The sequence below is a fragment of the Melanotaenia boesemani genome, chromosome 10 (assembly GCF_017639745.1).
Source record: "Melanotaenia boesemani isolate fMelBoe1 chromosome 10, fMelBoe1.pri, whole genome shotgun sequence".
Classification (NCBI taxonomy): Eukaryota; Metazoa; Chordata; class Actinopteri; order Atheriniformes; family Melanotaeniidae; genus Melanotaenia; species Melanotaenia boesemani.
In genome coordinates this window covers 13277641-13296436 of record NC_055691.1, presented here as the reverse complement: position 1 = coordinate 13296436, position 18796 = coordinate 13277641, and the positions used below count along the sequence as shown (strand labels likewise).

Here is an 18796-nt window from a genome sequence, read left to right as displayed (position 1 = left end):
GTCACAGAGCCAGACAAAAGCGATCAAAAAACTTTAAACAGGCAAAATCATGAAAGGCCTGTTGAGTCCAGAGGCTGCTATAGAACAGTGAAGCATCCACTGTGGTTGAACCAGTGCAGGAACATGAGTGTGTGTTTTCGTTTTTTATTTTATAAAAGTTCTAATCGAATTAAGAACAACTTCTAAAAATTTTCTCTTCTGCTAAAGCTAACAGATGGCAGGTCGGATATGACGTGTTTCCACCCTGACACAAATTATTATATATCTGAATAGTGCCCCCATTTTCTTAGGGATATGTAACCCTGATAAAATGCTCAGGCGCCATCATGAGGTCAGTTTCTGAAATATATATATATATCTAATATATTATCATGGTATAATATCATTTTAAGAAAAAAATAGGGGTGGGACTTTAACACATTAATTATGATTAATTCATTACAAAAGATTTATGTATTTAATTGCAGTTTGCATTCCAAACAATGCGGAACATTTGTCAGTGCTTGGTTTCCAGTACACAGATTAAACTGAGACACATGTCAGAGTTTAGCTAAATCAGTGATGCTAACTTAGCTACGTTAGCACTATATTTAGCAAGTTTTCAGACCCGTCTAGTGACTCTATTTCAAAGAAACAACTAGCGACACATCTACAAACTTTTTCTGGTGTTATTAGAGACTTGTGGAAACTGAGGTGAAAGCACATTTATGTTCTCAGTTAGTGTTTGAGACTTTTTTGAACCAAACTAACAAACACGTCCCCTTCTTGGTCTGCACAAAATCTCTGTTGGGGTTGGAATGGATGTCTTTTAGATTGGATTGCATTCAAGATTTCCTTTACCTTCACAGAAAAGCTTGGTTTAAAGGCTTCATTTTTATTGCCCACAATGCTCGGTCTTTTGACTCGGTCTTTCCTAGCCATGAAACTCTTAGGTATGGCCAAGGTTTTGCAGACCAATACAAGGTTTTGTCCTTCGTCTGTTTTCAGCAGAAAATAATCAGAATTAAATTTGTGAGTTTCCCTTACCCCCCATCTACTAGGGCTGGGCGAATCTATCCAAATGTCAATATTATTGATACCAAGACGAGTACCAGTATCAGTCAAGACCAGCAAGATGAGATCAATATTTACAGAGTGCTTTGGTGGCAAAAAACCAAAGAATGTGAATAAGAGCCAACAAATAGTAGTTTTTGCCTTTGTTAATTTGAGCTAATTTGTGCTCTGATACAAGGATCTCATGAGAGGGGATTGAAACGCCGCAAGAGAACATTAGAAGTGATAAGGAAGGCTTTATCTTGAAATATGAGGCGATCCTTAAAATATATAGGGTGGTGTATGACAAAAGATGCCTATTTTCAGACAGAAAAACTCTGCCTTTTGGTTACTGAATCATCTAGAAGATGCCTTTTTCTTGTATGGTTATTGGACTTGGCAGGTGTGGACACGTTTCTGTTTGTACAACTGACTTCAAAAAATGAAACATAAAGTTTGTCAAGGGTTTAAGAACTGTTTACCCTTGATCAGAACCATTTTCCATTTCTCTGACCATCCATTTCACTCAATACAGACACCACATACAAATGAGCATCATTATGCTGACGCATAATCAGTATAGTAGAACCATCAATTTAAAAGTAACTATCTGCTTTTCTTCACGACCACAGAGATAAATTGCAGATAACTATTCTGGGGACTGCAATGTTTCCCTCAAAAGAAAAAGTAATTTCCTGGACAGTTTTGAAGATACTACTGGAGAACCTCATGGGTATTTAATCCTGGATTTAACAGCAACCACTGGTGTAGTGGTCCCCTCCAGAAGCGGGTATGCTCAGCAACACAGAAAAACACCTTTTAAGAAAAAGTGACATGCTAGACTATTCTAATTACTCTTTACCCCAAAAGTATTTGCTTCTTGTCACATGACTTCTGTTGCTCAGAGAGGAGGGGTTATGAAATTGCAAAACCAATGCTGGCCCCGAGACTAGAGAGACAATAATGCATGCAGAGTAAACTATTCCTTATTTTCCATGGAATAATAAATTACTGGAATGACAACTATTCTCTCACCTGATCAGGAGCAGGTTGTACTACAGATATAACGACTGTATCCACAGCTGTGTGACCGTGGTCCATTTCTCCCACATACAGAACATCCACATGGACAAACCCACACAAACGTACAACATTTCTCCATGTCCACTGTTTCAGAAGTCACCCAAACCAGCAATCTATCTAAACTCTAAACCAGGTGTTCTTGGTTTTAAAATCTTTCTGTTAGACAGTCCACAGGTCTGGCCAACCAGTTGATGTCTACAGAAAAACAGCGTGGATGTCAGACAAATGCTTACATAGCTGTTGGCTAGCTCCACCAGTGTAGCATTGCTAACATTAGCTGAGCTGCTGGCTAGCTCCACCGGTGTAGCATCGCTAACATTAGCTAGCTAACATTAACCCTTGATAATGGATAAAGAGCATTTACTCTTAACAGAGTCGAAGCATGTCCTAAACGGCCTACCGCCGTTACAGAGAGGCCCGGCTCGCATGAGACAGAAAGCATCACTCACTCTTGTCAGCTTAATTCTAATATTTACAGAGTTTAACAGAAGTTTTTCAAATCAAATTTTATTTATAAAGTGCTTTTCATACCGTACGCAAAGTGCTTTACATGATAAAAAAGCAATTCATGCATATTTAAATAAAATAAGCCTTCACACAACAAAGTAGATAACATAGCAATTAAAAACAAAAACACTTATTATAGTCTGTTTTGCACATGCAGACATCTATATACAGACAAATAAAGCAGCTGGCCTCCTTCTGTCTCCAAACTGGATGTAGCTATAAAATTTTAAAAATAATTAACATCTGGCCTGATGCTGCTTTGAGGAAACAATATCATGGGGATCCATCCACACCAGAAGCCAGTTCACCCAAGTCCACAGAGGCTGCGGCAAAAGCAACCACCCCGATCAGGGCAGGCTGGGGTCTACACTACAGCCATAAGACTGCAGAGCAGGACTCCAGCCAGAAAGAAAGAAAGGTTTTATCCAAAAAACCAGAGAAGGCTTGAAATAGCTGCCTCTGTACTTTTGGAAGAAAGCCTGGAATTAACCAACACATCACCAACCTTACAGAAGACATCCAGAAGCTCTCCGAGGAACTGAGGTCCAAGAATGAGCAGTTGAATTCCCTGATGGATGTGACATACATAACATCACTGCAAGCGGCTCTCCAGGACATTGTGCCTTGAGATCCAGCTACCTTGCCCCGGCCTTCTTCCGGTTCCAAGGCCTAAACATCTGCCATCTTGGTCTGCCACCCCAGGAAAGCCTCCAGCAATAATGGCCAGGTTTTATCCAACCACTTCCAGCTGTTGCCTGAAGGGAGGATGCGCGCTCTGCTGCCCAACTGTGATTCTGTGGCTGCCTGGACTGCCATTGACCAGCACTTCACCAGTTTGGGCTAAGGCAATACCAGAGCTCCTCCTCAGTGAGCCATCAAATGCTCCTGAAAGCCCCGGTGAAAGGAAACGCCGAGACCTTTCATGGCCAGCCATGGCCAGTCATGGCCTCTGCTCGAGCTGGAGCCTCCCCCTCTCCTCCTGCATCCATTGCTGCAGGGGCCGACAGCTCTTCTCCCAACGCTGCTACCGTGGAGGCCGCCGCTATGCACTCTGGTGCTGCAGGCCCCTCTACCTGTAGACTCTCTGCGGCTGGAGCTGGCCCTCATGTGCTCATCGTGGGGGATTCCATTGTCCAACATGTCCATGTGAACAGGTGCCACACATCTTGCCACTCGGGTGCAGTAGTCACTGACATCAGCAACTCCTCCCACAAACTCTCTCATCAACACCCCTCTCTTTCCACTATTGTATTATATGCAGGCACAAAAGATCTTGAGTTACATCAGTCAGGGACACTAAAGATTTTATTAACCTCATCAACAACATCAAACAGTTAAATAAACACTGCAAAATTTTCCGGCCTAATTCCTTCACCCCGCTATGGAGACATCAAGTTCAGCCGCATCTGACAACTTCACATCTGGTTAAAGGGTTACTGTCACTTCATCAGTATTTCATCCATCCACAACTTCACCACTTTCTACAATAGACCACACTTTTTCAAACCAGACGGCTAACACCCAAATCACACAGGTTATCATCTCCGCGCCTTGAACTCACCCTCCAGTCCTGCAAAGCTCTCTCTGATTGATGGTCCGGCCAGAACACAGCTCCCCCAGTCGGACCCTCCCCTCTTACACATTATATACCAGTGCACATCACCAGCAGACATTATAACCATCCCTCTCCATATCAGTACATTTCTACTGTTAGATGTCTCCTTCCCATTCATACAACACCAGGTACAAAATCCACATCAACGATCTCACGACTGAACTTTCCTGCATCGTTCACCATGGCTCTTTTAAATTTCAGATCACTGTCAAGCGAATCTTTTATTATTAATGATTTTAGATAATAACACTGACTGTATATTTTTAATTGAAACTTGGCTCTGATGCAGCAGTTATTCTCGCCAAAGCTTCCCCACTAAGTTTTAATTTTTTACTTTTTAATCGGGAGGTAAAAAAGGCGGTGGAACAGCTTTAACTGCTCAGCAATCAATATCAGCACAAATAATCTCATTAACTAATAATTCAACACTTGAGCAGCATTTGTTTGTTTTTAACAACCCACCTGTTTTATGCATCACAATTTATAGACCACCACCCCTCCTTCCTGTTTTATTAAAGAGTTTTCAGACTTTGTTTCAGCCATACACATTAGATACAATAAGATTTTATTAACTAGTGATTTTAACCCTCACATCAATAACAGTAGTGATTCCTATGGCAGAGACTTCTTAAACCTTTTAGACAAAATGGATTTTAAACAGCATGCAACACAGCTGACTCACAACAGAGGACCCAACCTGGACCTGGTCCTAACCTATGGCCTGTCCACTGGTAAGAACTATGAGGAAACAGTATATTACTTCTAAAGTGGCTGCAGGTTTTACTGATATTTTAAACCAAACTCCTGCTCAGATTTTACCTGCATCATGTGGTTTTATTGTAGATACTTTTAATAATAGACTAAAGTCAGCTTTGACTCAGAAGCTCCACTTAAAACAAAAACTTAAAACAAAAATTAAAACAAAGAACATCCAGAACACCGTGGAGAAATGAGGAAATTAGAAAGCTGAAAAGAAGCTGCTGGAGAGCAGAGAGACAATGGAGAACATCTAAACTAACAATCCATTATGAATTTTTACATGAACAGCTCAAAATCTACAATAATATACTTAAACAGGCCAGAAACCTTCACTTCTCACACCTCATCACAGATAAAAAAAGCTACCCGAATTTTTTATAAATGCTGAGTTTAACAACTCCTCCATGACAGCATCAGATGCTGCATACGAAAACTTTGCAGACCACTTCAAAAATAAAATCAATGCTATCAGATCCAGTCTTTTATCCCAACATATTGTTGATTTTAACAGACCTGAACCTCTGCTTTTACCTGAGGAAACACTGGAGAGTTTGTCCTGGTTGATACAAAAATGCTGGCCAAGTTTTCTCCCAACTAAACCAACAACCTGCCTTTTAAACCCAATTTCCACATCAATTTTAAAACATTTTATGGTTTGAGTATGAACGTTTACATATTGTATATTACTCGCTTCAGATGGGCGTCTTCCCATCTGCCTGTGAAACAGCCGTGGTGAGGCCCATTCTGAAGATAAGTAATTTAGTTCCCACTGTTTTTAATAATTACTGACCTGTATCCAACCTACCATTTTTAAGTAAAATTATATAAAAAGTTGTTTTTATTCAGTTCAATGAGTTTTTGAAAAAAAAAAAAACAAACAAAAAAAAAAAAACAAAAAAAAAAATGATACAGTATATTAGGAAAATATCATTCTGGTTTTAGGACAAACTACACTACAGAGACAGCCCTTTTAAAGATTGTAAATGACCTCAGGTGTAACTTTGACGCACAGAAGCTTTCAGTTCTGTTTCTACAGGATCGACGCGCCAGCTTTAAAACAGTAGATCACCAGATTTTGGTACGCCTCCCAGGTACTGTTTTTAATTGGTTTCACTCCTATACAGATCAACAGTTTTATGTAAGTATGGATACATGCTTCTCAAAGACCCATAAAATCCAGTGTGGGTTTCCCAAGGTTCAGTTTTAGGCCCACTTCTTTTTAATCTGTACATGTTACCTCTTGGGGATGTCATCAGGAGACACAACATTAGTTTCCACAGCTATGCTGATGATACACAGCTTTACATCGCCGTGTCACCTGATGACCTCAAGACAGTTAACGTCCCTTAAAACTGGATTTTAGATATAAAGTCATGGATGGCCGAGAACTTGCTCAACCAGGACAAAACTGAAGTTTTAATTATCAGTCTTGAGGAAAAGAGAGAAATCATTTTATCAAAATAACAAAACTTTAAATATTCTCAGTGTGTGAGAAATCTGGGTGTTCTTTTCAACTCTGAGCTGGATTTTATTCCACACATCAGAAATGTCACAATAACAGGATTTTATCATCTTAAAAACATTACCAGAGTCCCTTTCTCTCTATTTTACATTCTACAGTCATTTAGCAGATGCTTTTCTCCAAAATGACTTACATCTGAGAGGAAGAACAACACCACCAGAAACCAGCCAGGAGGGGTATCGTCATTAAGTGGTAGTCAGACTGCTGGGATTCCAGGTGGATCCAGGTGCTTTCATGTAGGGCTAGAGGCAGGGGTTTTTATTTATTTATTTATTTGTCTGTACAATAGTCCTTTGCTTAATTACAATATCATGATTTCATCACACAACATCATCTTGGGCATAAGGGCACACAGCATATTCAGTGCTGAGTTGAGCCAAAGAGCTGGACAAATCTTTCTAACTCATTCCAATGAGTAGAAGAGTTAAGCTAAGTGTGGAAATGCTCCTTAAACAAGTGAGTCTTTGGCTTGCTCTTAAATAAGGACTCTGCGGATCATACAGAGGTTTGTAGATCGTTCCACCACCGGGAAACAACAGAGCTACTGATTTCTAGCTACTGATTTTGTGCCACCTTGTGGTGGAAGCATTAGGCATCTTTCACTGGTAGAGTGTAACTGTGGAGAGGCAGTGTAGCTCTGGATTAAGGAGTGAAGGTAGACAGAAGCTGTTTGAGTTATTGTTTTGTAAGCCAGAAGCAGAGCTTTGATGCACTGCAACTGGATATACTGATATTCGTGACTTACAGGACATTTATTGTCAATAAAATGCAGAAGCTACATGAAAGTGATCTGATTTCATCCAAGAGTGATACCGTACAGATTACTGGCCAACTAGTACCTTCCTAGTACCTCACTAGTACTGTCTAATCAGTTTCTGGCAGACCATCACTTTATGGCACAACACCGGCGCTCAGTGACCTAATCATTTTCCTGGTGTAGTTGTTGGCTAGCGGTGCCTCTGATTATTCGTTGTTTGGTGGTGTCTGACAGCCGCCACTCTGAGGGGATCTCTAACTCGCCAATCACCTGAAGACACAATGTGTTCACAGCTAGTGTCTGGAAGCGCCATCGCAGTGCAGGAATGGTTCTGCATGAAGGAAAAACAATAGTGATGGCTGTGGTGAGGTGCTCGGGGCGACCAATAGGGTGGCCAGGAATCAGCTGTGCATTGCCACGGCAAACCCCAGACACCCCGTCTCTCCGCCATTGGTCCAGATGAGCTGTGACGAGACCAGTGGGCGGAAACACAGTACACCAGTTTTAAAAAACGCTGTGTTTCAGGATCGATTCTAAGCTGTAGACATTCCCACCTGTGATAAGAACACTTTGGATCATGTGTACACAAGTATAAAGGGAGCATACAGGGCTGCACCCTGCCCCCACTTCGGACATTCGGACCACATCACTTTGTTCTAGTACCCGGCATACAGACAAAGACTCAAACAATCTTCACCAAACAGGTGAAGCTCTGGACACCTGAGACTGAGGGCACACTGCAGGACTGCTTTGCTACTTCAGAGTGGGAGGTCTTTAAAGCTGCAGCCACTCTGAAGGACTCCTCTGTCAGTGTACAGGACTATGCTGACTATGTGACTGGGTACATCAGCACTTGTGTGGATAACATCGCGTCCACCATATAAATCAGGAAGTTCCCCAACCAGAAGCCCTGGATAAACAGTCAGGCGCGTCATATGCTGCATGCTCGCTCCACTGTATTTACATCTGGCAACGAGACTGAGTACAAAGCTGCAAAGTACAGACTGAGAAATGCCATCAGAGCAGCCAAGAGGCAGGACAGAGAGAAGCTGGATGGCTTCTACTCCACTGCTGAGCCCAGGCGCATGTGGCAGGGTCTACAGCACATCGCAGACTACAGGAGCAGCTCCAGCACCATCAGCACCACAGACAGTCTGCCTGATGACCTCAACACGTTCTACACCCGCTTTGAGACCTCCACCCCCCACACAGAGAGGAGGCTCTCAGACAACTAGACATCAACACCCCATCATTATGAAGTGCTTTGAGAGAGTGGTGCTGTCCCACATTCAGAGCTGCCTACTAGACACAGTGGAACCCCTGCAGTATGCCTACCGGTCCAACAGGTCCATCTAAGACACTATTGCTGCAGCCATGCACATCCCCCTCTCTCACCTGGAGGATAAAGACTCCTACATCAGGATGCTTTTTATTGACTACAGCTCGGCATTCAGTATGGTCATCCCCCACAAGCTCACCCACAAACTTTTTTCCCTAGGACTACACCCCACCCTTCTGCATGTCACCAAAGATCCTCAGAAACTTCTACAGCTGGGTGGTTGAGTCCATCCTGACCAGCTGCATTACCGTGTGGTACGGCAGCTCTACTGTCACAGACCGCAAACGCCTGCAGAGATTGGTGAAGACTGTGTCCAAGATCACCAGGACTCCCCTGCCCTCTCTGCAGTCCATCATCAAAGACCCCACCCACCCCAGCATTGACTGTTCACTCTCCTCACCTCAGGCAGGAGATCCAGAAGTCCGAAATGCAGGACAACTAGACTCAGAAACTTTTTCTTTCCCTCTGCCATCAGACTCCTGAACAGCTGATAGGCGTCTGTAACAACGGCCTGTACCCTGCACGCTGACTTTAGATTGTCAACCACTGTAACTGCAATATTGTTTACTGTTAATGTGTCTTATTACTTATAATAGATGATGCACATGCATCTCACCATCTACCTCATGACAGTTTTTTACACAGCTAATCATTTATTGTTGAATGTGGCACAGCAGCTTATGTAGCACAATGCACATTTATGTACACAGATTATTTACTCAGTTTTTTTTTTATCTTTATCTTCTATTTAGTTTTTTAAGTTGTTTTTCTTCTATTTTATAATCTTTTATGGCATTCAGTGTGGATAGCAAGGTAGGAATTTCATTATTCAGGGAAACTTGTTTCCTTACTGGGAAAATGACAATAAACACTTTGAATGAATAGATTCACTAAAGACTTTCAGTTTTTAGTCTGCGTCTGTGAAAATCGTTATGTGTAAGCCCAGCATAAAAGAGACTGAAACTTTTAAGACCTTTCTTTTTTAGCATCATGGATGTTTACATAAATTGTAAATGTGCATTAAAAATTTCAGCACAACTTCATTTTGATTGTGACATTAAAAGTCCTAGAATATATCATCCCAGGCCTATTATGGACCATACAGCTTCTGGCACAAAAGACTGTGGCCAAAAGAGCAAAGAAAATAGGAGATAGTTTCCCTTTAGACCTCACTATATAAACACATAAAATGAACTTTGTGGCCAATGGAGAGACTCTGTGAGACAAAGATATGTTCATCCATAAATAACGTGCCACCCATATCAGGTGAAAATCTACATCAGTATCACAGTAAGGCCTGTGTTGGACAGCCAGCTGCCAGGTCTTGCTGGTGGTCAGAGGTCCCGACCACAGCTGACCTGAAGTCCCCAGCTGGGATCTCTGTCGGCAGCCTCTCATTTCTCTGCTTGATCTTAGCATTAACAGCATCCTGGAACACCTGTAGCCTTAACGAGAGCTCTGAATCCTGTGTGTGTGTGTGTGTTGTCGTTGCAGGTGTGTGACTCCGACACTGTTCTAGACCCAGCTTGTACCATTGAAATGCTGAAGATCCTTGAGGAGGATCCAATGGTGGGCGGAGTTGGTGGCGACGTGCAGGTAAAGTGAAAGGTCTAAAAGTCTCTTACAGTGTTTCTACAGAGAAACAGCTGAAACTCTGTGTTTTTACTCATTCTGAAACACACATTTTATCTATTTGTGTATTATTTGTACATGGACCACATCAGACCTGTAGTAGTTTATATGTGTGCTGTCTTTGTATTTAAAAGTGATGCAGCTGCTCCTGACCAGCTGTCATACATGACATGATGACCCTAACCTTAACAAACTAGCCTATGTATGTACATTTCTCAGTACCCACGACACCTAACCCTAACCATGGGAACAGGTTTCTTCATGGTTCTACATGTTTAGGCACCTTTAAACTTGACTATTCCGTGAAGTCTTTGGTGTGAATGACCCCCCCCCCCCAGGTCCCGCATATCTTGTCCACAACCCGCCCTGCTGCTATTAAATACACACTAACTATGCAGTTGAAGCCTGATTTTATTTGGCCTAAAAATGTGCTTGACAACAGAGTGAAACTGCAATTGGTAGCAACAAAACATTTGTTCACAGGTTGCACCGACATATTTCATGGGTCAGCCTACACATCACTATCAGTGATATATTCTATTTATTCTAAGAAAATCTAGTTTGTCACTACCAGGTTCTGTAAAATGTAAAAGTTCTTCTTCTTGTCTTGATCCTCCAGATCCTCAACAAGTACGACTCATGGATATCCTTCCTCAGCAGTGTGCGCTACTGGATGGCCTTCAACGTGGAGCGAGCCTGCCAGTCCTACTTCGGCTGCGTCCAGTGCATCAGCGGCCCGCTCGGCATGTACAGGAACTCCTTGCTGCAGCGCTTCTTGGAGCCCTGGTACCACCAGACCTTCCTCGGCTCAAAGTGCAGCTTTGGTGACGACCGCCACCTCACCAATCGGGTGCTCAGCTTCGGCTACAAGACAAAATTCACGGCGCGATCACAGTGTCAGACCGAGACTCCCACCCAGTATTTACGCTGGCTCAACCAGCAGACTCGGTGGAGCAAGTCTTACTTCCGTGAGTGGCTCTACAATGCCTTGTGGTTCCACAAGCACAGCCTCTGGATGACCTACGAATCTGTGGTCACCGGCTTCTTCCCTTTCTTTCTGGTTGCCACGGTGATCCACCTCTTCTATCGCGGGCGGTTGTGGAACATCCTGCTCTTCTTACTGACGGTCCAGCTGGTTGGCGTGGTGAAGGCCACCTACGCCTGCTTCCTGCGTGGTAGCCTGGTCATGGTCTTCATGTCGCTCTACTCTCTGCTTTACATGTCCAGCCTGCTTCCTGCCAAAATATTCGCCTTGCTGACCATCAACAAGGCCGGATGGGGCACTTCGGGCCGCAGGAAGATTGTGGTCAACCTCATCGGCGCTGTGCCGGTCACAGTGTGGGCCCTGGTGCTGCTTGGAGGCGTGGCATATACGGTCTACTGCGAAACCCAGGAGCCACTCAGTGAGACTGAAAAAGTCTTGTTGATTGCAGGGACGATACTTTACGCCTGCTACTGGCTCATTCTGCTGGTGCTTTACCTGGCCATCGTCGCCAAACGGTGTAACAAGAGGGAGGAGCAGTACCACCTGCCGTATGCCGAGGCATGAAACATTGAGGCTGCTGGGTGCCGAGTTTAGCTGCAGAAGGACTCTGATGAGGTCTCTATTGACCCACTAATGAGCTGGAGTATCTTCACCACTGGTGCTAAAAAAAAGTGTAAATCTGGATTCTGAGATGACTGGATCCATGCAGCTCTCCCATTTCTATCATCCTCACTGGTGCTTCACACTGGACCATGCAGAACACATCCAGGTTATCAGGCGTTGCACAGAAGAACATAAAGGTAGTCTCTGGCAGCGGGTTAGATGTACAACTTAGATTTTAATGAATACAAGGCAAAACAGGGAGAAGAGGGAGCGGGAGCTCATTTTAATGGTTGTGCAACTGAAGGTCTGAGTTTAGTTGTTGCCGCCAGTGTAAAAACATCTGACCTCAGGACTTCTAGAAAGTAAAGAGAAGAGAAAGAAGCAGTTAGAGAACAGAACTGAGGCCTTGGTGAGCGCGAAGTCTGAGCCAACAGCAGAGAAATGTTGGCCAGTTCCTGGTTGCTGAATTCATCTCTTCTCAGCATACCGAGCGTGGACCTGTGACAGAGAACCTGGGTGGGCGTTGATCGCTGGGGGCGGCCCCATTTATCAAATTAATTTAGACTTCATAAAAGGACAAATTTCAGTTTAATAATTCAATATTTGACCCACGTAAAAGCAGACTTAGTAGAGAATACAATAAAAAAAAAGGTTTTTCTTCTATAATTGGAAAAAAAAATTGTCGATACTAAAACGGGATCCAGCTGATATCAGATGTACCAGGACAGGTTTAACAGAAAATAGAACATTTAATTTATGAATAATAGGTTATTTCCACCAATAGCCAGACTTTAGAATGAAATGACAGACTGTCAGAGGTCCAGATCAGTTAAAATCCTAAACAGCAACATGAGAGATGTGCAGATCCACATGGATCAGATTTTACACGATAAACACTCAGATGTTTCAGGCTCAGGCTCAACAAGTTTCCACGTCCCAGCCAGAGGAACCGTGGAGGAACACTCAGTAAGCTGCTAACCTGCACTGGTTTACATCAGCTGGTCTCAGAGAAAGGCAGCTAGAGCTCAGCCAAACTGGTCCTGGTTCATTTAGAGCAGCTTCAACTCAGTAAAACATCAGGAAACTTCTGCAGCAGACAGAAACCGGACAGACTGAACATGGAACTGGGACTTACTACACTTAGTTTTTTTTTTTTTTTTTTTTTTTTAACCCTGTCCTGTCCAGCATCCTAACATACAGAACGGTGGTCTGTGTGCCATATTTTGCTTGACAGATTTGCTCTACCAAGGGAGACATGTTATATACATGGCTGCCCTTGATATTTTTATTATTTTTATTGTAATCTTATTTTCTTTAGTCTTATATGTCAGTGCCGAACCTGACAGGGAGATAGAGGAAGAGAGAGAGAAAAAAAAGGGAGAAAAGGACAGGATTAAAATGTGGAAATAACAGTTGTCTATGCTGCCCAGAACATATCACAAAAAAACAACAACATAAACTATCACAGTACTACATGATACCGAAAGAAAGATAGAATGATGATGATATAAAAAATTACAATAGTCATCAAACGTACCTGCAGATGAACGTACCAACACACAAACATCAGCTACATCTAGTGAGAAGCGGATGGAGAGACGAGCACGTTTGTGAGCATGCACGTGTTAACATGCATGTGTGGCCATGCAACAAGGAGGAAATGTGTACCCGCAAGGGGGCCGCGATCACGCCGCACCCCGAAGCATCAGCAGGGGACGGGGGGAGCCCGAGGCCCCAAAGGCCAAGCAGATCCACAGAGTACCAAGCCCGGGACAGCCAAAGCAGACAGAGCAGCGGCCCACCCGGACCAGAGCAGAGGGGCCCCCAGACCGGAATACCCGGCGCGACGGGGCAGGGGCAAAGGGCAGCCCAGGGTGATGGCGAGCAGGCCCAGCGGGCGCCGGGCGCTGCGGTGCGGGCCGTACGGAGGGCAGGCGCCCCACAGGCCCAAGGGCCACCCTGTTAATCTGTTCTGTTGCAGCAGGGAAACATGGAATACCTGCAGAGCAGCGGGCCTGGAGGACCGGAGTTGGGGATCCCTGCTGTAAATAACACACATACTGTATGTTACATCAATCAGCTCTGGGCTGTCCTGATTGGCCGACTCCACTGGCCTGAGAAGGCTCCACCATTCTGGATCAGCTCTACAGAATTTAGGAAAAAGAAGGCATCTTATTGGACACAGGATAAGCACACACCCCAGGTACAGGATGAGTCACTGTATTTCTGCAAACTGGACTTTAGAATGACTTTTTGTAGAGACAAAAAGTTGACATAAAAGTTCAGATCAATAACTGCCACATGTGGCATGTAGAGCAGGAAAGATTCAGCAACTTGGAACTCCTTCAGCCGACAGGCTGGTGTACCACAGCAGGACCCTACATATCCAGGCTCTCAGAGACTGGGACGCCTCCGGGTCAGCCATGAGCAGCACAATTGTCTGCTACCTGCAGACTACTCAACATTTATGTCTTTTTGGTGCTGTTGATCAGCTTCAGATATGTGACTTCCTCTGAGTCACCCGTGTGTTACAGCTTCACCAGGGTCCCAGCTTTGTTTTGTATATTTAATCAGGGTGGTGGTGTTTTCCTACTGAATACAGTTCCCCTAACTTTAAACATTTGTGTGTTTTTACATCAGAAGCTTTGTTCAGGCCGTCAGCGGTGTAAAGCCTGAGTACCAAAGAGGTCGAAGATTCCTGCTGCAGACATTTCCTCTTTAGAGCTGTGATCATTTTTTTAACTTTCAACTGGCTGTATATGTTTCAACTTGAACATTAAAAAGGATTCATGCATTAAAAGTAAAATGTGTTTCTGATGGTCAACTAGCTGTTCCAGATGCTCTTTTTTGTCTCCAGCTGGGAACATCGCAGGATGCCAGAACTTTCTGGAGACATTAGAAATGCTGTTTCACATACAATCCTCCCATTCATACCGAACAGAGTCTTCAGTGGCTGCATGAACATTCCCCTCCATGCAGCTGATTTCAATATTTTAATCCCATCCTCTGTTTGCTGTATTGTACGTTCAACCAAAGAGAGAGCAGCAGTGGTTGATGTACATCAAAGAAAAAAAAAAACACTGGAAACATCTTCTTGGTTAACAGAAAATCAGATGAGTGTTTGGTTTAATAAACATAATGGATTATCTATCCTAACTTCCTGACAGCAGCAGTGTGGACGTTATCACCTCCTGCAACATTTTCAGTGCTCCTGGAAGATCCTGAGCTACTCCAAGTCTAGATGATATTGTCTCTTCTGCATATTTGGTTGCCCATGTAGCACCTCTGTTTGGTGCATCTGCTCATAGGGTTATCAATCTCAGGTCAATCAGATCCAGAATTTATAGACCTCTTAATAAAATAACAGTGGTATCAGATCTGCACTCAGTATCAGCAGATACCCAAACCCTAGGTATCAGAATCGGTATCAGACAGAAAAAATGGCATCAAAACATTCCTAGTTGAAAACAACCCCCAAGTCATCCAAGTCTCAGAAAAGCCAAGTAAGCCAACAAATGAAAAACCCCTGTTTACAAAATTAGAGGAGATTAATACAGCAATAAGAGAGCTCACAGGCCAAGTAGCTTCACTGCTGCTAGGTGTCCATCAAAGAGATTTCTGGTTATAACTAAAGCACCTGCAGATGCCTTTCAGAGGCCAAAAAGATGCTGTGCAGCATGTTAGCAGGATAAAAGTGACTATCAGCATTGCTTCAAGTGCAGTAGTGACAACACACTGGCGGAGGCTGTGACTGAGAGATGCCCTAAACTTAACCGAACCCCTTAATTCAGACAAACTGAAGGAAATGCACAAGGGTTGCACATCTGACTGGTAAGAAATGTCTGGACAACTTTAGGACTCAAGCCCTGCGGGATACAGGATCACAAGTGACTATAATGAGTGAAGCGTGGATGTCTCAGAACTTACCTTCCCATCAGTGACCTGCTGAATGACCCCGAACTCCTGGACTTGAGAGCTGCTAATGGCTCAGAAACCCCTTTCCAGGGATGGGTTGAGATTAGTCTTAGTTTGTGTGGTCCAAAGACTAAATCTACAGGGTGAGTTGAGGTTTTAGTCCCAGTCTTAGTTAACAGGGACATTGTGCAGAGACCCATAAAAGGGTCTAATGCCATTGAAGAGATAATGAAAGAGAGAGAGGACCAGGCCCAGTCTAGTGATAGAATAGCTTTGCTTAAAAACTTTCAAAAACTAGGCACAAGAAAGGCAGAAATACTGTTCATCTTAATCCAGGAAGTTCCAGAAGAGAGTGTAACTTATCCAGTAAAGACGGGACGCACACCTGTTGCAGTTCCTGGAGGTCAAACACAGTGCATCAGCTGTCCTGTAAACACAGATCTTAAAGGGATTACTGAGATGTTGTCTTTGGATGAGGGGCTCAACTGACAGACATTTCACACTCTCATCGCAAAGTGAAAATCTATGTCAAGAATATTATTCAGCATGATGTAACTGTGCCTAGTAAGACTGTGACTGGGAGCATACAGAGAACAGAGAGAGGAGCAGCAAGTTAAGCCTCACCTGACTCCGCCTCTATAAAGTCCCAGATCCTCTAGACGAACTATGGGATCCAGCTGTTAAAGTCAACCACCTGAAAAGTCAACAAGTGCTGGTAAAAAAATGCTCAGAGAGGAATCAGATGTTGTTGCTAGACAGAAAGAGGAAGTAGGCCATATTAAAAACCTTGAAATGGACATTAAACTGATGACCTGCCAGTGGCCAAAACAAATAACACCATACCCTGGCCATTGTATGAGGAGGTAAAAACCCACATCCAGGACTTGTTGAACAGAGGCTTCATCTGCAAATCCATTTCATCACATGCATCTCCAGTAGTTTGTGAGAGGGAAAAAAATGGTAGTTTAAGACTGTGTATTGACTGCAGGGGGCTAAATAAAAAGACTATTCCAGATAGGTACCCCATACCACACAATCAGGAGATACTTGATGGGCTGGGTGAAAACACATGGTTCAGTGTGCTGGACCCAGGAAAGGCTTACCATCAAGGCAGCATGAGTGAGGATTCCAAGAAACACAGCCATGCTCCATGGGGACTGTATGAATGGAACAGAATTCCATTTGGCCTCACACATGCACCCTCAGTTTTTCAGCAAAGCATGGAGGGACCAAATATGCATCCCATATTGAGATGATGTTTTAGTCTATAGGAAAACATTCACACATGTTGAGGACGTGAGATCTGTCCTAAAACGTCAGAAAACCTGGGGTATTAAGCTGAGACCAGACAATTGCACTACGTAGGTAAAGTAATTCCAGCTGGAGCTACAAGATAGATGAAAAAGAAGTTATCAGCAGTAAAGGCGCTAAAACAAACCTGCTAATATGAAAGAGCTGCGTAAACTTCTGGGTTTTCTGGGGTACTATAGAAGTTATGTACAAGATTTCTCACAACATGCAAAATGTCTGTATGATCTGCTCAGGTGCGGGCCCAGATCCTGACTCAAAGCCCACTATAACATGGACTGAAACCCACCAGAAAGCCCTGAATCATCTAGTTGATGTTTTGACCAACCCACCAGTAATGGCTTATCCCAGATTTGAAGATCCATTTATTTTGCAGGTTGACGCTTCAGAGGGAGGACTCAGAGCAGTCATGTATCAGACAAGAGGGCAAACTCAGAGCCACTGGATATGAGTCATGGACACCAGCAGAAAGAAACTACAGACTGCATTCATAAAAGCTGGAGTTTTTAGCACTGAAGTGGGCTGTTCTGGAACGGTTTAGAGACTATTTGTTTTGTGCTCCCTCTGTAACAGTGTACGGTGGAAATAACCAACACTTATGTCCTGAGCACAGCTAAATTGAATGCAACTGGCCATCGCTGGGTGTCTGAGTTAGCTGATGTCAACATAATGCTGAAGTACCGTCCAGGAAAGAGCAACGCACCACACACCAGTGAGTATGAACCATTACATGAAGGAGTGCACTAAGCACTGCCATTGAAACACAAAGTCAGCATGATGTAGATCTCAGCTATTACCTGTAACCCACTTGTTCCAGAGATGACTGCAGATAGTCATCCAGACATTAAAGTTAGGCAGCAGGACTTACTGCAGGCCCCACCATATCTCATATTCTCCAACAGAAAAAGTCGGGAGGATTCACTTCCGGTTTGGCTAATGGTGGAGTAGGTAGCAGACTAGGAGAGCTCTGCCGAGATCCTTAAGACAATCTGTTAGAATTGTATCAACACACGGTGTAACCTTAGCCAGGACATTCATTAAGATGGGTAAGCCGACAAAGAAACCCAACCAGGTGCCGGAGGAGCCGGACGAAGAGAAAAACCCGCACGGATCCCACCTCAGCCAAAAGACGACAACCGTGAACCCCTGTTGACCCGGGCCGACATGGAGGCGATGCTTCTCAGCTTGGAAGAGTGAATTATCTCAAAGTTGTCGGTACAACTTTCAGTAGACCGAGCAGCAATTGATCGGCACGACCAAACCATTCAACAAATTGAAACTTCAATGAATGACATGCAAAGCAGATTAATGGAACTCGAGTCCACCTGTAGCAGGCTAGTGAAAGAAAACGAATTGTTGAAGCTCAAGACTGATGACCTCGAAAACCGGTCTCGGCGTAATAATATTCGCATAACTGGCTTACCGGAGAAGTGTGAAGGCCCACATCCGACGGCTTTTGTTTCGGTATGTCTGAAGGAGATCTTCGGAGCTGCAGCATTCTCCGCTCCGCTGGCGGTGGACAGGGCGCACCGTGTCAGTGTCCGCAGACAAAACCAGAACACTCCGCGCCCGTTCATTGCAAGGATTCATCACTATCAGAACAAAGAACTCATCCTGAAGCTCGCTCGGGAAACGGGCCGTCTCGTTTATCAGGGGGCAGAAATCCACATCCTCCCAGACTACAGCCCCGCGGTTTCCCAGAAGAGAGCCGCGTTCTTGGAGGTCAAGTCCCAACTCAG

General features: G+C 43.9%; 1 protein-coding gene across 1 annotated transcript in view; it reads left to right on the top strand.

The window, feature by feature from the left end:
* The window catches only part of has3 (hyaluronan synthase 3), a 33137-nt gene extending 20780 nt beyond the window's left edge, over nt 1-12357 (top strand). The window contains exons 4-5 of the mRNA XM_041996079.1: nt 10109-10210; nt 10866-12357. Of these exons, the coding sequence (XP_041852013.1) occupies nt 10109-10210; nt 10866-11795 (1032 nt within the window). The 3' untranslated portion in view covers nt 11796-12357. The remainder of the gene's footprint in view (nt 1-10108; nt 10211-10865) is intronic.
* Nucleotides 12358-18796: the final 6439 nt, after the last annotated feature.